This window comes from Aythya fuligula, chromosome 2 (assembly GCF_009819795.1).
Source record: "Aythya fuligula isolate bAytFul2 chromosome 2, bAytFul2.pri, whole genome shotgun sequence".
Classification (NCBI taxonomy): Eukaryota; Metazoa; Chordata; class Aves; order Anseriformes; family Anatidae; genus Aythya; species Aythya fuligula.
The window spans coordinates 58,086,948-58,111,355 of NC_045560.1; the positions used below are offsets into that span (position 1 = coordinate 58,086,948).

General features: G+C 39.5%; 1 protein-coding gene across 3 annotated transcripts in view; it reads right to left on the reverse strand.

Moving 5' to 3' along the window:
* Positions 1-24,408, reverse strand: part of HECW1 (HECT, C2 and WW domain containing E3 ubiquitin protein ligase 1) — a 264,203-nt gene that overhangs the window by 31,794 nt on the left and 208,001 nt on the right. For all 3 annotated transcript variants that reach the window (XM_032182376.1, XM_032182375.1, XM_032182377.1), the window contains exons 16-22: positions 20,533-20,638; positions 20,233-20,329; positions 18,410-18,493; positions 17,269-17,378; positions 14,957-15,077; positions 13,431-13,544; positions 10,371-10,523 (exon numbers count right to left, since the gene is read on the reverse strand). In XM_032182376.1, the coding sequence (XP_032038267.1) occupies positions 10,371-10,523; positions 13,431-13,544; positions 14,957-15,077; positions 17,269-17,378; positions 18,410-18,493; positions 20,233-20,329; positions 20,533-20,638 (785 nt within the window). The remainder of the gene's footprint in view (positions 1-10,370; positions 10,524-13,430; positions 13,545-14,956; positions 15,078-17,268; positions 17,379-18,409; positions 18,494-20,232; positions 20,330-20,532; positions 20,639-24,408) is intronic.

Consider the following 24,408-nt stretch of genomic DNA (forward strand, 5'->3'; position numbering starts at 1 on the left):
CTCTCTATGGCATGAAATTGGTGCTACGTGTCATTCTGCCAACAGGGAGGATGTTCCATGAAGATGGTGTTTTGGAGGAGGAGAGGAGGAGTGTGACAGAGTGTTGCAGAGCCAACAACCTCATGGACCATAACGTACTATCATCATCCTCTGGGAGAACCGCTGTCAAAATATGATAGTACAAACATGACCAACCATCTGAAAACAGGATACTTGCAGGGTTCATCTTCTCTTGCTGGTACAGTGGGTAAAACACACTGGCCTGTGAGATGGTTGGCAAACTCTCCTTCAATTCTGAGCAGTGACTACAGAACAGGTGCAGACTGAGGTACGAACAGCTGGCTAGAAGATTACAATTCTCAACACTTTGTGATTCCCAGATCCTAGATTTTTTTTTTCCCCCACTGGCAGATCTTAAAGCAGCTTGCAGAGGAGATCAGTGTCAATATTTCATCTGACAAATGAAAAAACTTAAGCACAGAGTTAAAATGACTTATCTACTGTTCTCCAGGAAACAAGTGGTAGAGACAGAAACAGTATCATGCTCCTTGGGGTCCCACCTCCATTTCAGTTGTTTAATGTATTTGACATTTTTTTACTTTCTTACATTCTGTAAAGCAACATGTCACTGTGTGGATCAGCTTTAGTTCATGATGGGCTCCTTATGGATCAACTCAGTCTGATGCAAACAAGTTATTTTTGAAGCCAGCAAAAGAGCAGTTTTATCAAGAAATTTTGATTTCTCAGTCAAACCCTTTGGAAAAGTGGGGAGCACTTTGCAAACCTGCAAATTGATGAAATTTTATAAATTCTATGATTTATGACTGCTTTCCATGGCTTTGTCATGTGTTGAAACAAACTATTCAAGTTAGAGAGGAAAATCCATAGATTTAGTCATCTGCCAGACAAGAGGGCCATAAAAGCACAAGCCAAATGACTGCACATTTTCCTTCAATGGCTAACTAAGAACACTGAAGCCACAATAATTGACTTAGTCTCACTCAAAGGAAGCATATTCTTTCCAGTCTGTCTGGGGTGTTTAAACATAAGAGAGACTGCTCGTCATAAACTCACCGGTAAGCACCCAGGAATGTTTACACCGTGTGATGAAGCATGATGCAGATAGCCTTGAGCTAAGTGCAAACAGGTCATCTGCAGTGCAGAGCCACGTGGATCTACCACTTCAGGTTCAGAAGCTGTACCTTGCATTTGCACTGTGCTGCATTTCAGCTAACAATCCCTGCATCTTGGGATGAGGTTCCTCAACTGTGTAAGCTCAGGAATCTGTGTGCTAAAATTCAGACGTGCTATAAAGTGTTTGACAGTCTTTTTTAGATCTCATTCTGCAAAACACGGAACACCTTCAACTTTATAATACCACTGAAAGCTGACAGCTCCGATCCTGTCCCAGGAACATGGAGAATGCAGCAGACCTCAACCTTTTCATTGCTGTTCCCTGAAGTCTGAGAAAAGTTTTGATTTTTCTGTTATAAATTCAAGCTTCTAGTCCATCTTTTCTGGAATGCAAGTCATGAGACAATGTGAAAAGCTTCCTTACATTGGACACAAGATACTGAATTTGCAATTCTGTATTCTCATTATTAAATACATAACTTTTCATAGAGGTTGGACAGGTAAAGATCGTTCTCATCTTCCACAATGTTGAGACTTTATTGAGATTTTGAAAAATATTCCAGTCTCAAGTTGGGGCAAACCAACAAACTTGAAATTACCCTTCTCCATACATATACATTCAGATCAGATCAATGTAAATATTTTATCTTCTCTGTTTCTGCACTTTAATGTAATGCTTAGCTAACATTGAAATGAAAAATATTTTTCAATGGAGAAATAAAACTTTTAACTTCCAAAATATCCCAGGGAAAGAACTACAGAAAGAAAAATGCCTTTTCTATTAAAAAAATAAATGCATGGCTTTGAGTGATTTACCGAAAACAATTCTGCTCCGCAAGCAGATTTTTTTGATGCATGAATTGTGTTTACTAATAAAAAAAGGCTAGCTTGGGAATTTCTGCACCTGTCCTAATTGACATTTCTTTATCTTACCAAAGCCTGAATAAAATATAGTAGAAAAAAGGAGTGGCAAAGACAACCGAGTGGTACTTCACAGCGACAGCTCAGCACTGCCATTCCAGTGTGGCTGGAACAAGAGATATGAGGACATTCACCACTCACCGGGAGTTTTTCACCACTACAAATAAACACACCGTCACTGCCCACCCTGATGCTTCCCTGCAGGCCCCCATGCTCAAAGACGGTATGGATTTTACCCTTTTCTCTTCTACCACATGCAAGGTGGAGACACCATACAGATTTTCATGTGAACCCTCCCATCACTGGGAAAATTCAATCCAGAGCATTGCAAAAGATTAAATGGCCTTAAGCGAGGGGAAAAAATGACTTCTGTAAAAACACAAGAAAATACAACACCCGCCTTCCCCTCAAACCAAACTCTAATTATGGAAACAGTGCTACACAATATGGGATCCAGAGAAGAGGAGAGACTATAAGTGACACAACTCTTTCTAAAACCCTTGTGATACAGCCATCCAGATTCTCAAAAGAACTTGGATAAAAATCCGCCAGTAAGTGACAGAAAGCCAAGAATAAGAAAAATACAAAGCAGAAACATTTTTTTTTTTAATATATACATAAAAAAAGGGTGCTGTAGAAGCTCAGTTCGGGAGAATGTTTTTTTTCTCCTTCGCTCTGGTTTGCCTTTAATCTTCCAATTCCTCCTGACCCTTAATAAATAATTAACCAGCTGCTGAGGCAGGCTCTGTGTGATACAGTCATACATCAAACTTAATAGGAAAATCAAGGTTTACTTAAGTACAGAAAGCAATGAAAGAGTGCAGCAGCAAGAAGGTATTTCAGCAACATACCCTTTTCACATAGTGAAATGGTCTTATAAAATGATTTCAGCTGCGTATTTATTTTAATATAATTCCTGTCCAGAAGATTTACAATAGTGCTTGAAAATTTCTCATGCAAACATAATTTATTTAAAGTAAGATATTGCTAGTAATTAAAATTTATAGTGTAATGTAAAATTAAATGCTTTGGCTTTCTATGGTGCCTTTCATCTGAGAATTTCAAAGCGGTTCAGAGCATTAGTATACATCAAATGGATTTCAAGTTGATTACATACTGGAAATCTCTTCAGATGGAAACTGAGGCAAAGATGTAATGATCTAAATTTCAAAAAGAACTGAATGTTACTGGATGCCCACTCTGAGAAGTGCTGTATCTGATCTGATTTTTAAGAGGATGATTTTTCAGTGCTTAGCATAAATAGGCCCCTTCAAGATGGCTGTCAAAATGGGCTTCTAAATTCATTGCTCCCCCAAGTGCAGACCCATGCAACTGACCCATTTCAGTCAGGTACAAAACTGAACTCAATGTTTCTGACTCCCTCAACAAAACAGGTATTGGGCCAATACTCAGGTTACCTGCCACAACAGCTGAAACAAGTTCCTCAGAGCTATTTTAAGTCAGTGGAGAGGAGTACTGGTTATTTGCAGAGCTCCTGCTTCAAAGTTGTGACTACTTTTCTCCACTGTTTCTATAAAGAGCCACAGAAAGTGCCTAAATCCATCACAGGAGCTGGTCAGCATCTGAATACAACCCATGAGGTCATGAGGCAATTTGTCATGTTCTTTAAAAAGACTTCAGCTGAAACAAGCTATTCTCCGTGTGGCACGATTAATGGTGCTTTGTTTCCTATAATCTGTCTGATGGCCTTACATTACTACACTGCAATAGCTGCAGTTCCTCCTACGCATCTCTGCTAGCACTTCCCACACTTTGGACTATCTCCAGTTTCTCCCTTCTGCCTCCCCTGAGCATTCACAGCTCTCCCTCACATCCTCTAGCTACTGAACAAGATGGTAGAGCTGGTTCACAGCCCATGCTTGTGGTAGATCTGTCAGCTCAGTCGGGCCAGCCAAGGGGCCAAACAGAATAGGCAACTGTTGAGCTTATCAGACTGCCCTTGCTAAGGCATTGTTCAGCATATCTCTACCCAATCACAAATTTCACGATGCTTTAAGGAACTTTGCATCTTTAGGACATTTACCTTCCTGTTGAATAGGTCCCAAACTGACTAGGAAACTGATGGCTGTACAGCACAACTGCAAAAAGCAGAGCTACTAAGGAAATCGGGTTATGAAAACCAAGCTCTCTGAGTAGAAAAGGACAGCTGAGGTTGCGACATTCTTGGTTCTTCTTGGGTTTATTATACAAAAAAAATAGGAAAAAACAACACCCTGCATTTTCTGGAACACTCGGGATGGACAGTGATGGCTATGTGGTTTATATGAAACAAATAAAAGGGAAGGTCAGAGTTTGGCATGGCGTATACCCACACAGCAGTGTGTGGGTAAAGAGAGCTTGCTCTACCCTTGTGCCAAGCTTGCCAGAGCACGTAAAAGCAATCAAGGCAGTGTCGAGCCTAAACTAATCAGCCCTGATGGGTAGCTGCATACATTTGCTCAGCTCAGTGTTCCAGTAAGTACATCAGTTAGCTTGGAAAGCAAGTTCATGTCTGCATGAAGAGTGGGTGCAACAGGCTTTTGTCTACCTGCAGAATACTGTGTAGAAATACATGACATTTTTCTGTCTGAGTCTGTTCAGCAGCAAGAACTAGAATATGGAGGGTATTGGAAGGCATAAAAAAAAAAAAAAAGAAAAAAGAAAAAAAGACTATGGCAGTTGAATGAAAAAACTCCTGCCCTAAAAGCAGTTGTAAATGAGCATTGAATTAATATAGTTCATTAGGACACCACAGTGAGGAATCAGTCTACAGCTTCTGGGAACCTGGACCACTGTGTCTGACTGTCCATCCTTGTGGTCTTTAGTAGGGTTCTGTGCAAAAACATATTAGTCAAAAACCTTCAACTTTCTAATAAGCTTCTGCTAAATAAATGTATTAGACTTCATTAAAAAACAAAACGAAACAAAACAAAACACTACAGAACAAAAATCAAGACAGACCAGGACTACTCTGAGATGGATATAGAATGCTAGGCATGATTAGCAAGCTGCAAATACCTCTAGGGCAACCGTGACATTGAGGTCTTGGTCTCTGGCTGTATGAATAACACAGCAAGGTCTGCAAATGCATAATTGTTAAAAAAAAACACGCTGTCATTAATTTGCTATGAAAACACACAAAAAAAAAGATGTTTCAAGTTAGCATCCCTCAGATCTCCAAATGAATGTCTGTGAATGATTTTATCTGTCTAGGCCATCTGGTCTTCTATGCAGAGACTGGGCTTCCTTTCACATTTCTGGCTGTGGTTCTAAATTCACAAACATGCAATGAACTAAAAATTCAAAAGTAGAAGATGCCAGTTAGATAAAAGAACAGGCAAGTGATCTGGGGACAGAAAGTCTGGCGTAGGTGACCATGCTGTGACTACAATGCTGTATGTTGAAGAAGGGTGCATTACATTATCTAAGTGGATTACTCCTGGGGACAGGACTGCTGTGAAGGAAAACTCTAGCCCACTCAGAAGACATGAAAAGAGAGACTGGATTTCCACCTGACAGCAGTTTGTGAATACAGTGTTTTGTGAACTGAAAAGACAACAGTACTTTTGTTATCACTGTCAGATTAAGAACTCACAGCAGAGAGGGAAACTTCTCAGGCAAACACTGAGAATTGTTGTATTCTAAGAAATAAAACTTATGATAGACAAATTTTAAGCATCCGAAAATGGTAGCCACAAGAACAATGAAAGAGTACAGAGATAACAGTCCTCAGGTTTAGCAAAATTATCATGAAAACCAATTTCCACTTTACTGGGTGGCATAGCTGGACCTGAGTAGGGAAATACTACGGAAGATGGTAGACAAAATGAACATCTGAAGAAAAACACAGTGTATCACAGTGTGGTTAGATAAATCATTCTGATACAATGTAGAGTGAATGAGATGCAGTGAACAAACACCAGTCATTTTTTAGACCTTTGAAAATGCACCATGAAGACAACAGGGAGAGTAACCAGTGACCCACATGAGCATTTGAGATTATGCCAACTCTGAAACTAGATATTTTGTTTCCACAATTTAGAAACACATTTCTTCAATCTATTATTTTGCAGGATATTTTTTCTTTCACTCAGGAATGATTTATCCATCCATCCATCCAACCATCCATTTATATTTGGTGAATTGGGGAACTACAATATTCAGTCAAATTTTTAGTCTCCAAATCAGAGATGGAAACACTGTCCCAATCTCTTTTAAAAGGACTGGATGTCCATTTTTCATTAACTCCAAGAGAAAGATCTCCCATCTTCCCTTTCTATCTGCTGAAGCCGAATTTAACAAGAACCAATGTTCACAAAAAAATGAAATCTGAAGTTTCTGAGAGAGTACAAGTTTATTCCCCAAAAGTCTTGCCCTCCCTAGAAGAGAGTTCCTATATATATTTTCCAGAGATCTAATGCTTTAAATATCATCACCTGTCATCTCCCTGCACCTTAGGAGCACTCTGCAGAGGTCTATGTAAGATGAATTTGATGGATATCATAATTCTGAATATCACAAAAGGAAGAAGGTGTCAGAGTATCTGAAAAAGTATCTTTGTATACTCGCTAATATTGAGCATCTTGGACACCAGGGCTTCGTTTCTGCAGAGAACTGAAAGCCAGTCTGAAATCTTTCAAAGGGCTGATGGCAGGGAGGAAAATGATAAACTGATGTTGCAAGCTATTGGGAGCCATTTGCTCATATGTGAGAACGCAGCATTATGGCAATTAACTAGCTATAGCAGCTGTTCGGTAGCTGTACTCAACATTACACCTCTAACTTCATTGGAGGTTGTGATAAAAAAAGTATCACATTCCCCACTATTCTGTCTCCCAGCACATTGTGCAAAGCCTGAGGGAGATAATTCAGTAACTCTCCTTTCTTCAGTTACCCAAAACACCTGACCAAGTGCAAAGACAAGAATATTCTTTCTGGGTTAAACCATGCTGTTTTCACTGGAATAACACATGGCAGCTGCAACCGTATTTTGCCCACTCATTTGGAGAAAGGGAAACTACCATTAGTGGGGGGTGTAAACTGTATTTCAGAAGATGTTTTCAAATATTCAGGCAAAGAACTAGACATGTTACCCAGATCAGACAGAATGGCTCATTACCAGCATGGATTAAAAACAACTCTTTTGAGCATGAACTTCAGGTACATCCTGCAGCATGCAGATAAAAATGTGTAACATCAAACCTCATAAGTCTAGAAAGAGTCAACGGTGCCATTTCAGATACAAGAGGATTTAAAATCATTTTTATGAAGTTTGAAAAAGTGTTATATCTTGTATTTTGTATGTTCTGCATGCACATATGTTAACTGCAGGAAAAAGTCTTATTCAATGGAAGCTTGCAGGAAAGGTGTTAAATCTCAGTTTCTCCATAAATGAGAAATATTTTCCAGTCATTACGTCTCTTTTTTACTTGGCACACATACAACTACTCTACGCTTTGATGTACTCATTTTGGACTCTGAATGTTGTTTGTACAAAGAGCAAGGCATGAAATAAGCCATTAACAGGGGAAGAACTGTAACTTTTAGGCAAGGGGAAAAAGAGCAGCGTATTTCTCAGTTCTGCCAGTTCTTCACATCTTTGCATTTTGTTAAACATGTTCTATCTCAAACTCACCACTGTTCACTTAAAAAATGAAAATGTAAAATAATTTTGAGGAGATTTTTTTCTGCTAGCCCTGTTTCTTACTATATCATTGTGTCTTGATAGGTCTTGCAGAACTAATCTACAGAAACACATGTCAAGGGTAAATTCAACAAAAATGATAAGCCCAAAGCCCCAAAAGGCATACAGTTCAAGAAATCTGCAAATATAATACAATTATGGTTGTGTGGTTTTTATGACTGACATCAAACTTCAAGCTTTAAAAAGACTATGAATATTAATTATCTGTGACCTTGAGACTCTCAAAACTAATTCCTCCATGCATGTTAACTAATGCCGTATAACAGTTTTCGGAACAGGAAAATATTCATAATTTCATGTAAGTTAAAGGGAGAAGGTTCTGCTGGAACCAAATCAACAAGTAAATATGAGAAATAGAAGTTCTAGCACTGACAATGAGGAGAACGAAGTTAGAGAAAGGATGAGAACTTCAGAAAAACAAAACAAAACAAAACATTCCTCATAAAAAAATGATGACAAGCAAGTTAGTACAGTGTCCTCAGAGAAGCCTACAAAGCTTTAATGGAAGAATCCTATTCTTTCAGTTTTGAAAAGCTCTGTTCAAATCCTATTTTAGCTGCCTGCCCAGACTTCTGAATACAGTCCTCTAGGGTTACGCATGTATAGCTAAGATCAGTCAACACAGACAGCATAAAAAACTTGGAATGTCTACACATCTACAAGCCAATAATGAAACCTATTGGGCTAATTACAAACTGCTGGTCTTGGCCAGTTGTTTCCGTAACAGGATCAAGCAGTATTACTGAGCACTTGCTGCATTGCTTACCTTTCCTTGGATTCTACAGTCTTATCCTATTTACTCTACTTTATGTACAAACCTTTCTGGTCATAGCTTTTATTACACTTTACAGGTCAAGAGACTCCACTCTCTTTCCTTAAAAATAACAAACCAAAAATATTCAAAGCCCAAATAACATTCAGTGTACACATAGCCTGTATAGACACATGAAATTGGGATGTGATCTTAACTAACTTCTACTGATTTCTGAGTTAAGTGCTAACTGCTATAGAAAATCATACTAGGTGTCTTTTCACTTTTTAATATGCCCAGATTACCTTCAAAATCTGCCTCTTCCATGATGAAATCTCTCAATGGGCAGAACAAAATGGGGGTACAGAACAAACTATATGCTCTTTGTAGTGTAATTGATCACTTCTGTTAAGAGAAGTGCAGCTGAACTCTTTTCACAAGGAGACTATTTACAGCAGATAAGAGGCAGGACCCATCTCAGATACTGCTGGGATAACACGGTAACACCACTTCTGGAGAAACAGGCCTGAGTCTAGCTTGCTCTCAGTGTGAGCAGAATGATGCTTGGTTTGCACCTGCATTCCTATGCTCTGGAATTAGAATGCATCCCCACAAATACAGACTCTGAAATAAAAAGTTTATCCATCCTGCCTGTTAAACTGAATGAAGGACAGACTAAATTTCTTCTAGAAAACTGGGAAGTCACTTTATACTGTTTAATCAGTAGGATTGCAGTGGGAGACAGACAAGCTGTAAGAACTATGGCACTCTCTTCCTGCTAATGACAGCAGAGAAACAGTCTAATGCAAGGATCACTGTTAGCAAAATGCTCCACTGCTGGAAATGATAATATTAAAAGAATTCAGACACCACGGCTAGTTCACAACAAATCTTGTCTTCCACTGTAGCTTTAGTAGAAGTGATGCTACAACCGTTTGGTTATTCTTGATCTCCTGCCCACTGTAAGCTGAAGCAAAGTGGGAACAGTCTACAAGAACAGTGGGACGTGCATTATTTGCAATTTAAAAGGGGCCCGAACTGCCTTCCATTAAAAAAAAAAAGTATCTCCGAGAGGAGCCAGTGAGATTTGTTAGACAAAGGAAAACATCATAGGAACAAACCCATGTGTCAGTACTTCTTTGACACAATGAAAGACCACAAGGGATCGAGCAACGCCCAGGGCTGGCAGCCCATGCTTCACTGAACCACATCTGAAAATATCAAAGGGAAAACAACTCCCAGAGACAGAGAGATCTGGAGGCTGATAGAAAAATGAAGAGATCACAATACGCATTCAGAATTTTTGATATAGAACCAATTTGTCTGTTTGCACACGTACACGGCAAAGGGAGGAACCTGTTTGCTCTGCTGGCCTTGCCGTACACGAGCAGGGACAGTGTGGGGAAAAAAAGGTGTATCGCTTTCACTGGGCCTTGTTTAAGGCCTGTAGTAGGTACAGAGCAGCAGGGTAGCTCCTGGAGAGCACCTTCCAAGCACAAAGCTGTGTGATGTACCGAAAGACTACACATCCCTTAGAAAGGGGCCCAGGAGAGGAGGACTGGATTAAGCAGAGATGTTCCTCCCCCATCCTTTTCACCTTCACACAGAAGCATGAAAACATCAAGTTGAAAGTAATATGATTAGGACATCTAACAGTACCTAATCACAATACCTTTTTCAGACCTTGCTGTTGTATTTACACTTACTCCTTTCTTCCTTCTCCCAGTCTACTTCCCAGTTCCCGACAGCAGCAATGGTACTGGTATGTAGCCTAGTCTAAACTGACAGCTTTCGTGTTTTGTGTTTCCATTTCTGCATGGCTCTAAAAGGATTATTGAATTCTGCATACAATATCCTTACCATTCTAGGTGATTTTCAACAAAGGCAGACATGGGGCTGATCTGTACAGTGTAAGTGTCATTGGCTGAATACTCAAACAGCCCATAATAGGGATTGAAGAGCTCCTGAGACAGAAGGAAGAAGAATTCTCGTGAGGGGCCACTGTAGTCCAGCCTGGAAAGGAGAAAGTAAAGAAGATAAAATGAGTCTCGTTCTCATTTGAGTGATTTTCTTGTTTTTCTTGTGTACATTGGCTGCTACCACCTACCCCTGTGCAATCAAGTGTATCATGGTATATAATCATGGTATATATCTTCTCCCAAAACTTGATTATGAGCCCTAAACAACTCATGATGCTGAAACTTCACCAGCATACTGGTTGATCAGAGAAGAATCACGACTCAGACACATCCCTTAAGTAGTTTCCTCCACTTTTTTGTCTGTTGTTTGAAGGGTTTAGTAAATTGGAGGTACAGAGCTCAGCCTTGCCTTAGCTGGCAGGCTAGCAGATGGCAAAGACTCTTCTATCACTTTTTAACGAGTGGGTTTGAACTGCCTATGAACACCTGGGTTCACAGATCAGACAGCCCAGACAGAAGCAGAAATTGTTCTTACTCCTCTACACTTGAGATGTAACCAAAGATATAATCTACCCCCAAGGATGCTTTCGTATAGTGTAAAACTGACTATAAGGGCAATATCGAGGAACACCTAGTCTCAGATGAACTCATTTAAGATGAAGTGGGGATCCCTCAGTTGTTTCATTCAAGCTCTCCTAATTTCCTAAGAGTTTCTAATACATGTGGTGTACCAAGTTGTGCTTTGCTGTTGCATGATTTTGCACTGTAGAAAACCAGCATTTCCCCCATTTTTTTTTTCCAATTCAAATTTTAAATCAATCTGCTTCCAATTATCTCAACTTGAAAAACAAACAAACAAAAAGCTTCACGAATGCATTAATCCCAGCTGTGATGGATTTATTAAAAACAGGTTGTCCTTTAATAATGGTAGGTAGGTAGGCTTTTCAATCTAAAATAAATCCACATGCAGCAATACGAAGAAAAGATTTGTAGCCACATATCATGTGTGCCAAAACAGTTTGTGAGGTGGGCACTATTCCTTCAACTTAACAAAGGCCAGCTAAGTGGAAAATTGCAGCTGGGCCAGTATGCTTTCTAATACGTTCTAAGTTACGGAAGCATAATCACAAGAGTTTGAATGATTGATTTGTGCAACTAGAAAGATGATAAAGGACCAGCAGACCCATCTTCTATGCTTTATATCTGGAGATTCAGTACGGTTCTCTTTCAGCAGCTTTGGCCCTAGGATCATGTAGGTGAGCCTAAAGCAACAACAGCAAAAGTAGATGGTAATAAGCCCATGTTATATATTTGGTTCAATAGACATTAAAACACTGGTCTAAGAGTGCTGATGGCTGGAGAAAAGAAGTGCAAACAACACCTGCCTATAATCAAAAACCTCCAAGGAGGGACCAGATATTGCATTTCTGGGCAACACATTAACTCATCATAAAGCCTTCATAGTTGATTTTCAATGTCATTTTAACTTTGAAACACATGGGAAGCTCTGCCCATACAGCATGATGTGGCCATACAGCATCAACTATTCAGTGGGGAGTTGCTATCTTGGAGTCCCTCCAGGAGAACCTATACTAGCATTAAACTGCAGAAACCCTGGGGGAGCGTATCTTCAGATGTAAATGAATCAGTGAAGAATGAATGAATTTGCAAATCAAATTGCTTTATGATTTTTCCTGAGGATATTGTGCCACACACAGTAAAACTTATTAGAGATGTGGGGAAAACATTATAACTTTGGACAGTGTTAGCATACTAGAATACTATTCCAAAAATGCAAACTGAGGTATGCCGCATGTTTGTGATTTACTTGCAAGCCAGCGGCAAAAACAGCTGCAAAAGACTACCTATATTAGATAATATTGAAATCCATGGAGAATAAAAAGTAAGAATTAAGAAAACCCCTGATACTGAGGTCTCTGAGTAACTCAAAGAGAGATTGGTGACTTTTATTTTCCACTGGCCCTAACATGTCTCCATACAAACTCAGCTCTTCAGAATTCTTCATTTGACGTGCCACCTCAGAGCTTACGGTGTCAGCAGCTGCTGGACATGCTGAGAGATGCCCCAGAGCCTTACTGTTTTAGTAACTTTGAAACTGAAGTCCTATTCCTATTTTTGTCTTTTTTGTTTGTTTGTTTGTTTGTTTTTCAAATGAAACCTTATATACAAAACTATTAGCAAATACGATTTCAAGCCTCTGTTATATGAAACACTGGAAACACACACAACGTTTTTTTCCATTATAAAAGGATATGGATTAAGCCTTGATTACAATGTAGCTCTTGGGGTGAGATGAGATGGCTTTGAAAGGTTTTGTTTAGACTTAGAAGCAAAAAGTCAGTGGCTTGCTTATCATACATACAATGTTCTGGAATTTGAAGGGCTGGCATAAAGTCTCCTGAGAACACGACTTCTCAAGAGATTTCTATTGCTTTCAGCTTGCAGCTGGGTGAATTAAACAGTTATGACTAATCTTTTAACAGCATTCATGCTTCTCACTTCAGCCAGAAACAAGAGGTCCACATATGGGAAACAAATGATCATTAGATGGCATGCAAAGCAAAATTTTTTTGAACCAAAACCAGATTCATTTTGAAGAGGAAGAGTAACAAAATGGGTAAAGGCCTGGTCTCTAATTATAGTCATGAGAGTGCTTCAGTGTGTAACCATGGGCTTTTATTTCAGTTTTGCCTTCCATCTAGTCAAAATATTCATGGCGACAAAGTGACGTCAGATTTCACCACTTAAATTGTCACTTTGAGGCATCTAGATGGAAGATGCTGCAGGAAAGTGAAGCATTTTTGCTATTTTGATTTTTTAACAAACGTTTGAGCTAATTAAGATAGACCATTTGCTCAGAGGTAAAACGAGAACTAAAGTAAAAACAATATGTAACAAGAGGCTCAGCCTTAGTCAACTCTGGAAGTATTTTGCAACATAACAGCTACTTCAAAACTGAGAGCATTTAGTGGTTCCCTACCCTTCCTCGCCAACAAACGTGACGTAGAGTTTGTTCCGCTGGAGCTCCTTGCGTGAATATGCCATTACCTGGTTGAAGGTGCCTTCCAGCAAGTGGTCACGCCGTATAATTAACCTGCAAAGGGAGGCAGAAATAGAGATCTGATGATTCAGTCTGGTGTGAGTCTGTAAGCCTGAAGGTAAACAAGAGCTGGTAAAGAGAGACTCAGTCTTGAGGAAGTCAAATAAAGTTGTGTCCGCTGGTGCACAGCTACTTGACCAGTATGGGTTTTCAGTGAGTTGCTTCATTAAGTTTTCCTGTATGCCTCAAAGGTGAATTTCTTCACAAAGCTGTGATTAGGTTCAAAGTGTTGCTCTACTGCTAACACCCTCTGCTCTCTCTGACACCTCTACACTCAAATTTGGGCTGTCAGTTTCCTGTGTATATGAGGTCACAGCATTCTGGGATTGGCCTCAAACACTTCCCGGATTTAATCCAGTGAATGTGCATGGAATTACTGCTTCTGCAGCAGGGTAAACAAAAGGAGTATCAGCCTCTCCTTGTACAACACACCTCTCACTCCCCTGCCAGCCTCTAAAACAGCTTAATGAATAGTGCATTTAAACACCATCTGTGTTAAGAAATCTTTCTTGTTCATGTGTCATGGACGCTTTAAGACAGACATACTGAAATGTTCTTCACAAATGTCTTGAACCCACTTAGCAGGACACTGAAAGGCATAACCAATAGCAAGGACTCCCAACCTCTGCAAGAATATTTTGATGATGACGTTTGCCTGGAATAAATTGCTTGGTTTCAGGTTTTTTTTCCCCATAACAGATGTGATTTGGTAAGAAGCCAAAGTGATGCATAAATTCAACCAGATGCCCAGGAAATACCTAAGAAACTTATAGTCCTTTAGCCAAGTAGGATGACTCAATCAAGCACAAGAAGGTGCAGAGTTGCAAGCCGACTACTAAGCTGTCTGGGAAGCCAAGTCCACAACCAAGTAAGAGAGATCCCCAAAATAGGTGAAGACAGGCAGAAATCTTGCTAGTTCAAATCCAGCAGGGCTAACAGCGTAATGAACTACTGAAAGTTAAAACTGCACGGGATAGGATAACTTCTATAAGGTCATACTCTGGTCCCAAGTTATATTAATATGTAGGTACAAAGGATTTGGAGTTACTATATTATTACAATGAGATAGATGATAATAATGTCTGGTTAATTACCGTGGACATTTGCCTGAATGGATGATTTTCCTACTAGTAAATTATAGGTAGTAATACCCACATTCCTGTTAAATAGGTAGGTAAGAGAGTATGAATCTGTAAGAAATAAAACTTCCACTAAAACTTCTTGAAGGTCTTTTGAAGGATACATTCTTTTGAAGGATTCATTCTTATCTGATCCTGATGATTCACACATGAAATACAGTCTCTGGTGTGTTTCCCACTTCCTATCAGTGTCTTCATTCATGGATAATGATGAAAGACAATGCTACAACACATTAGACTATTTGACTGACTTGTCATAATACTCACTTAATTTTACCTGGACCTTGCCCATATCCTTTGGCTTCAAGTTTTCGATAGAAATTGCGTAGCTTGGCTTCAAAGTCCCTCCTGTATGGAGAGGGTGCTCTTGCACTTGCTCGCTGCAGTCCTGGTGGGAAAACAAACAGCATTCTGAGGTATAAGGGCTTTACATTCTTCCAAATCATGCAGCTGATGTTTCCAGACAAAACTCACTAACCCTTTAGGAACTTTTTACAGGCATATTTAGGGGTTTTGTGCACTCAGTATTAATTTTGGTCTACCTGGTTTAAATGGAGTTTTAAGATCCTACAATTCAGTGATTCTGATGACTTTCAGTGTCTATATCTTCTTCACTAACAGAACTGTTAAACTGTCCTTGTGTGTGCCTTTGTGTTGCCTGAGCCTTTAACTGACATTGGTCTGAATGGAAATTCAAGCATCAGAAAGGCATGAGAAAGATTGACATGCGTAACTCCCACTCATGGTTGTTGGTATTTAGGTTTTCTTTCCCTTTTGCACTTTTAAGAGATCTCTCTCCTCTGCATAGTATAGGAGATCTCCTTACTTAGCAGGATTAAACCTTTGGAGCTCAAAGCAGTGCTTCTATCTGGAGCCTAGCACCCTGGCCAAGCTGGGAATCGGGTTTCCCAGAGTTAATCTGACTGTATATTAAACACTTCCAGCCATCAACACAAAAACCCTTTGTGGCACCAAGAAGGATTTATGTCAGCAAGAAATGCTACATTTTCCTATTATGATTCACATATACAGCAGATTTGCAGCAATTTGGGACCTGTTTTTTTTGAAATCTGCATTTTCAAAGTGGCTGATTAGTCCTTTTGTATGAAGCAGTGCCATGCCATAAAGGGTCAAAGAATGGATCCATGAAATCCCATTTCCCTTTCTCATTAGAGAAGACAATATAAACAAGCTCTTTTATGAGAAATCTGGCAGAAAATCCTCCATAGGAAGGCAAAAAAAACCCATCCACCCCACATTTAGTGGGAGCACAAAGTATCATGATTGCCAGGAGGGAAAGATGTTAGTAATAGTCTCTGCTGGTAAAGCAGAAAGGGGTATTTATTTACATGCTGTGTGAAGAGAATCCCTCAGGACACTTCTTTTCTTTTGTTAGATTTTTTGTGCCCCATGACATAAGAAATTTTTTTTTTTTTTTTTTTTTTCCATGGGCTATGGAACCAGTGGCAGAAATAAGCAAGCAGACAGCATGTTGCCAGAAATTATTTGCCCTTCTTGTCTTTTTACAAGAACACATAAAGACCAGTGCAGTTCTGTAAGACATGCTCTGGCCAAATACTTATATTTTGCCTTGCAGGAGACTTGTTTATGATCTGTCCTGATGTACAGGAGAGGAACTGTGTTTACAATGCTGTTCAAACTCATTAATGACAACTGGACAGTCTGACAAAACAGTTCTTCTGTAGACAAAGGCCGAGCATTTAGCTTCTTCACGTTAAAAAACAAACAAACGATTTTTACATAGCCACCTTTCAGATTTGGACATCTCTTGTCCATTAATTTTGTTTGAAACCAGGTAATTTAAATGAATGATTTAAAATCTCAGCCAAAAATTGATTTCTTCAGATCACATTTCTGTCTATTTCTCTCAAAATGACCACTGGACACAGCCATGCAGCAAGACTATGGTGGGGGTTGCATATCTTGGCAAAAGGGAGACATTAGCTCCTTGAATTTCTATAGCATAAACAATAACTACAGAGACATACCACAGCTGGAAATAACCTTCTCAGACAGCATGTCGTTCTGGAAAAAATGTTTCCTTTTGAACCTAAGTTAATGGTCTCAATACGGGAGGTCGGACTAGATGATCAAGATGATCCCCTCAGGTCTTAAAATAGATGGGTCTTGGGAAGAGGTGAAGTATTTGGAGCACAAAGTGGAGGTGAGTTAACTTTATAGGAGTACTGGAGATATTGCAATAAACCTTTGATTTGGAAGTTGCTCTTTGCTCCTGTCACATAACATAAATGTGCTTCCATGTGAGAGCTATACTTGGACTGCACTATTCTTTTCCTATCCTAATCCTTTCCAACCATATGAAAAGCAGTAAAATACGTTCCTCCATATGGGCAATTTTTGATCTCTCTCTTCTAGATACTGTTAACATTTCAACAGACACAGCAATGACAACTGATCCAGAAAAGAAGCAGCTTGGGTCGGATTTGGAATGGGCACTGGAATTTGTAGGTTATGCTGGCTCTCAATCTGTTCCTTCCTAATTATCAGGAGAAATACCACAACTGCAAGATTTTGTATTATTCTCCACATCCCCTTACCTGGAGAATTTTGGGGTGATGAGCAGGGTGAGCAGCGAGGAGAGAAACTGTAACCCGGATGGAAAGCGGCCTGCAGTGGTATGTAGGACATAATATCTTCTTCAAAAAGGCTGCATGTAAAAAGTGATATAAAGAAGTTTGGTTCACATTCATCACATGAAGGAATGTAAACATGCAGTATATTGCAAGTCTACTGCAGTTGTAAGTCTGGGTACATCTCTGAATTGCTGGATTTGTAAAACCATAGGTTTCCCAAACAAAGCATGGTCACCAGCAACAAAGAAGAACACAGAAAATTTTATTAGACATTTCATGCTAAGATGGTGCTTCAATTTAGTGACAGAACGTCATGATCTGAGACTATGTGGTAAACGTGGGCAACTTCTACAATTTAGAACTGAGAAACAAACACATGCACATCTGTCTTACAGGTTGTTTTTCTTTGGTCATATATTTGGTCATGTATACCTCAGCTCTGTGACTGTTCAGGTGAAGCTGATGGGAATAACTTCCCGCATTAGGTAGTGCTGTGCAGCATACCCACACCAGCTGGGTAATGCAACATTTTCTATGTAAGCCCAGGAAAATACAAAGAAGTTCTTAACTGTGCTAAACAAAAGCAGTTAGGGCTTAAAGACTAAGCTCCCAAGTCCCAATAAAAGCAAAGCCTTATCGACATTATCCAAACAACATTCACTGTATCTCAAGGTTTCATAAGTGGGATGTAGCCCTGCACATCTGGGCTGCACCACTGTGGTAAAACTAGCAACTTCATGAGCAGTTATATTATTTACTTGTATTGTAAAAGAAAATATTTTATTTTTCCTTTTGAATAAAGGAAATAAGATTTTTTTTTCCATTATAAGGAAACATTTTAACATTTTATCTGCTACTTGATGGTAACAGTTTGAGTTGGCTGGGAATGGAGTTTATTTCACTGATGGAGGCTGCCTTCCAGGAAGTAAGAACTGACTGACATATGTTGGCTGAATTATTTGGTGATGATCACCAGCCATGAATCTATTTTAATTATAAATGGCCTAGAAGATTTAATAAATCTTTCCAATTATGCTAAGAAAGAGACAGCCAACTTCTCTGGTACCGTAAGTAACAATATTATGTTTTTGAACAAATTGATTACCTCAGCAGAATTACTAAATCTGCATCACAGGACAATTTTTCAAGCCCATGTGTACCCTCTGTCCGAATGTAATGGATCTTCTCCCTGAAAAATAAATATTATTGACAAGTGTAGAAAGGAAAAAAGAAAAGGAAGAAAACATGCCATAATCAAGGCATGAGATACATATAAAATAATTATTCCTTGGTATTTTGCCAGTTCCCATTTCTCTCTTTACAAAAATAGCAGACATCTTAACTGGCTGGTTCATTCTCTAAACTCACTAACAAAGTTGTAAAAAATAATCTAAATATATCATTCAGTTGCCTGATCCTAAAGCAAGAGAAATTATACCATATGTTACAAAACAGAATAATTCTTAGTTTTCCAAGCTCATGTATAGCAGTATAGCTACTGTCACTGACAGACTTTGTGTTGAAGGCTACAACTAACATATCACCTTTCATTAACAGAATTTCACATAATACCACTCGCTTTACTTTTACTTGCCAGTTCTAGCTGGCAAATAGCACTCTAACATATATTTGATAGTGGTTGATAACAGAAGTTACATGGTGCATGTATAGAATCATACATTTTGCTGCTTCAAGTGAATGCTAACAAGAACAGGAAGCATAAGATAGGATCCTATCAACAGATTAGGACCATGGAAAGCACCGCAGAATCCAAGAATATTTATTGTATTATCAAGTCCAAGGGTTCTACCTCACGTCAAGGATGTACTTTAGAACCTTGCTGGCTGGGGCTGTGAAGTTTTGCAGATTCAAGCCCTGTAAATATGGACATATGTCTCCTAGGAGTTTACTTAAGGTCTGCTATATGAGCATTAGATGGTAGCTTGGGATTAATCCTAACCTAAGCTATAATCAAAGCAATGACCTGGAGGCAAAGGGCTCGATATCCTGTTACAAATCTCATTACACACTGGCTAAGCTGTCTAGTCCCTATTGCTAGTCAATTTTGTTCTCTGCTCAAAAGGAGATAAAAGCATCATCTGTTCTCCGAGATATGAGAATTCAAATTACAGCTGAGGAGAAAAGCAGTCTGGAACAATTTGATGGTGAAGATAAAAATTTCTCAGTTACAGAAACGTACATCGTGAATACAGGCAGCAGTTCTCATTTTCTCTTCTTTTTATTTGCATGTACTAATTCCTCCAGGAAGCAAGTCTAATCCTTACACCCAAAGAACATTTGGTCTGGCCCTCACGTGTAAATAACAAGTCAGGAGGGCTATCTGCAGAAACTGCACTGCAGGATCTTGAAGGCTTTTCTGTTGCTCCTCCTTCCCTTCTTTACCAGCCCCCAGTTGCATTTTTTACTGCACAGGGCAAACTAAACCCTTGGGCCAAACTCTTAGCTGGTGCATGCTAGCACTGCTGAGACTAAAACAATTAATTTCGCTTTGGTTATGGTCTTTTTTTTTTTTTTTTTTTTTTTTTTTTGGAAAGGACTACCATTAAGTCATGAGAATAAAGACAGGAGTATAATCTACTTCACAACGTTCCTATTTCTTCATAAAATCCAGGGTGACTATGTCCATGGCATGTGTGTAGATCCAAACACAAGGTAAAATCCTGGTTCTGCTGAAGTTACTGGGGTTTTGCTGCTCACTTCCATCAAAACATTATTTTAACCTTATCTTCTGAAAAGCAAGGTGATTAACTGTAGGTGAAGACAGTTTTTGCTATTCAGTAACATTTACTGACAGTTCTGCATAGGACTTAAGTTCATCTTTTTTACTACAGTTACCAGAATTTGCTTTGTTCACTACAAGAAATCATTTCTGGAACTTGGTGTCAGCAGTCTGGAACAAAGCAGTACCTGAGTGCATGGTTTCTGGCCAAGCTGGGCTGACGCTCCTGCAGCATCTCAAAAATGTTGGGTTGGCGTAGAAATGCAACAATCTTGTCATTGTAAGCTGGAAAAGCAAAAAAGTGATACAGAGGCTTTATTTAGCACTGTGGGGGCCTTCTGGACGTCACTGTGACTATGTAGGGGCACACTGACTGCACTGCTAATTGAGGCACAGGACAACATGAAGCAGTGCATGTGGTTGATGAGTAGATCTAAAAAACATCTTTGTGAGCACTGCTTTGAAAAGAAAAGGGAAACTTGGCTTACCCAGAGGTAATGTTTCATGATGATGCTGGTTTCGAATAGCTGTTACAAGACTATTGCCTGGTCTGGCCAACAGAGTAACTCCTCTGTTCCGAGAGACTTCAGAGGCCTACAACAGTGGAAAAAAGGGAAAGAATGGGCAAACTGGCAGTCGGCAGCACATCAGTCAGTAAGAATGATTCTGATCTTGGTGGTTTTTTTTTTTTTTAGAATGGCCCATGATGCTGACTGACTAAAGGACAGAAAGTCTGCATGAAAATTATAGCTTTACACTTTAACCAGCTTAAAAAAGTCAGGTAACGATGTGTTCCTCATACCTAGGTAGAGCACAGGTCAAAGAAGGGCCACATCATCCTAAAGGATGGCTGCCTAACTTGCGTGACCAGACATGAATGTTGAATCTTATATACTGAATAAAGAACATTATCTGAAAAGTAGATAAAAGTAAAGAGGAAATTTATCACTGTTACTTAATTAAGGCACTTAATTTGAAGAATGACACTGTCCTAAATACACTATCTAGAGGAGGGTTTCATGTCAAGAAGGCAGATACAATAGAAGGTGGGAAAACACCTAGATATAAGGATACAAGACAAACAATGAGGTCTGGCAATGTCTTTGGTAAATCATTATTTTCTGGGTAACTGCATGTGGGCTTGGGCAAACTGAAGGGAACCCACGCCTCACACATGTGTTCCTCCAGAATATCGCCTCAGGGAAGCCAACAGAGAAGCACCACTACAAAATCGGTGCAAACACACCCTGTATGAGGACAAGATGTGCACGAATTCCATTCTACTGGGCAGATGGTGGCTTCCTCCTCACAGCACAAACTGTAGTACTTGGCAACCAGTTCATGAAGAAATTGCCCCAACTCCAATATTTTAAATGCTTAGCTCTGCATCCAAGCAAATAGTGCCAATCCATTTTCAGTGCTATGGCCAAATGCCAAGTCTTCCAACTGGATACAAATGAAAATTGAGAAGCTAAATGTGACTGGCAAGTTGCCTTTGGAACACATAAAGCATAAGAAGTTTATGTGTAACAAGATGCCAGTGAATGCACTTGATACGCATCAATACGCAGGTTAAACAATGAAAAATCTTAATGATTCAAATTAAATTTACTCTAATTGAAAACACAAAACTTATGAAAGTGCATGGTGAACATTTTGCTCTACTATTCAGTTATGATTTTGCTTGTACCCATTTTATATTGTTACACATCTGCTGACTACAGAGAGTTATCCCAGCACCAGGGAGAACAGTCAAGCCTGCAGTACTTAATGGACCAATGTGCTAATCTTGGTCCAATCCTTCTCACCTTTAAAAACAGGCAATTTATGACTGAACTTTCAGGCAGGTCATACACAATGTACTAACTGCAACAGCAGTGAATGCCACTGGGATTGATGCAATTTAATCAGCGTGTACATTTTTGTCAAAAGCTGCGTAAATGTAATGAAATCCTTGGCTGTGAAACTAGTGTCTCCTCTCCAACCCTGTTAAGGAACAGCTTTGAGGTGTACACTCTCTGCTCTCACTGGCTTGCACTCTAAGTCTTGTCCTAAAGCCATTTTAAGACACAAGACCCTCTGTTCTGGGCCAAAGCTTCTCACCTTCTCCTTTTGTCTCCTCACACCCCCATGGGCCAGCTGACAGTGCAAATTTAGCTCAGGCAGCTTTCGCCTTGTGGCCCAGGCATCTACACTGACAGAAACCATGTGCTCTTCACAGCATTCACTCTTTGCTATGGAAGAAGAGGAGGTGTAGGAACAAGGGGTGCCCTATCAACCATTGCCGCAGTAGGCATGGAGCCTTTCTGGGCACAGCTGTTCCTGGGCTGTCTTTGGCAGCGTAGTGAGGGCCACGCTCTGGCCTGCCCTGTGGTCAGCTGTTAGCAAGGATGTGCTAGCAAAAATGTGCTAGCAAGGATATGCAGGGTGACTGCACATCCTAAGGTATCACACTGTGCTCAGCTTCTCCCCTTTCATGGAGCTTCGGAGGTCAGGCAAGGAGGCCTCTCCCCAGGCCTGAATGTAGAATCAGCTTGTGTGTGAAGGCTGACCATGGGTGAGCCTGTTTTTAAGGGTGGTCTCTGACTCATGTGTGACAAATAGAAATCCTGCACCCCTGTTGCTACCCCTTGGTCATATAAACTAGTATTCTCTTTTTCCTTTCCTTTCCTTTCCTTTCCTTTCCTTTCCTTTCCTTTCCTTTCCTTTCCTTTCCTTTCCTTTCCTTGCCTTGCCTTGCCTTGCCTTGCCTTGCCTTGCCTTGCCTTGCCTTGCCTTGCCAGCCTACCAGTGCTGGTAATTTGTGTATCTGAAGACATTCTCCTGAAGCAGTAATTTTGAAAGGAAATGTGGCTAGAGCTCATGAAGGAAAACCTTCACTCCCCGCTTCCCTTTCTTACTCCGGTTTAACAGTTAAAGCCGACCGGATTGTAAGAACCTGGTTCTGTACGCACCTGAACAGAGTAAATGGCACACACTGTGTGGTGCTGTGCTTCTCTTCATCACCATCATTAGATGTTGCTAATGCTATATTTGGATCCTGGTCTTTGCACATTTACACCTCTAAACAATTTTCCTCTGGCAAAACAGCAGGAAAATTCCCAGACATCTATTTACCTTCCATTTTGCTAATACTCCTCTTTCTAATCTTTTATCTAATATAGTACAATTGATTGCTTCAATTCAGTGTTTAATTACAAACGCCTTGTCTGTTCTGACTTTCTAATTGAATCATTTAATTTAGATTACCACCGTATTCTCGTATTAAAAAAAAAAAAAAAAAAAAAAAAAAAGAGTGACCCCTCTAATGACTTAGTGACCTGGTTCACCTAGTGCAGGGTGATCTGACAGATTTATAGACACAGTTTAACAGCTTAGCAATTGATTCTGGGATGTTGCAACCAGAGGAGAGTCCAAAACTATCACAGGAGCCTTCCAATGATAAAATACTGTTTCCTGGATTTTATATCACTGCTGGATTTGAGAGGCTCCTGCATATTTCAGTCCTTCCACTTGCTTTCTGTGGTTTGGGTCAGCAAAGAGATTTATATACTGCCACATCCTCGTACATCTTGTCTTTCCTACTAATCAGAAACTCTTGATGCTCAGTTATGGATGCCTGCTTCTTTCTTTTTTAAAATTTCTACCCTTTCATCGTACATAGGGACTTCCATTGGAGAAGGAAACCCCCTGAGAGTGAATTGGAGGTTTTCTTTCAAAAATCAGGTAACCAAAAGTAGCATCAACAACCTTTCCTTTCTAAAATATTGATTCCCTTGAAAAAGTAGCATTTTTGTCCATAACATATTATGCCATTTAATATCAAGAATCTACACGGATGGACATTAAGAGCGTTTACAAAGGTAATTAATTTAGGAGAATACTTCAACATAGAGAAAAGCATAAACACTATGGAATAATTTATGAAACACATGCTTTCTTGGAAGAGGGAATGGGGTATTATTATACACATATTTTTTCTAATTAAAACAAAACAAAACAAAACACAACTACAGCCCACCCACCACATACAGATTAAGTTAAAAAGACAGTTTGAATCTCTGCTTGACCTGTTAATAGTTGGATAAACTTTAAATAAGAGGACTTGGAAAACAATAGAAAACCTTCTTCAGCAAAGCTGTGCGACTGTTATCTCTGTTCTTTACTGAGAATAAATTTTAAATGCCATAAAGCAAAGAAAACTGACATATTTGAGGAAACTTATTTGCATATTTTAATTTCATGAAGCAGTCTTAAAACTATATATGAAATACTACAACTGAATTCTTTAGTAGTGATGCAAGGTATTCTAGTCACTATACTGACTAGGCAAGGTTAGCCACAAGAATTTATAGGATTCATGG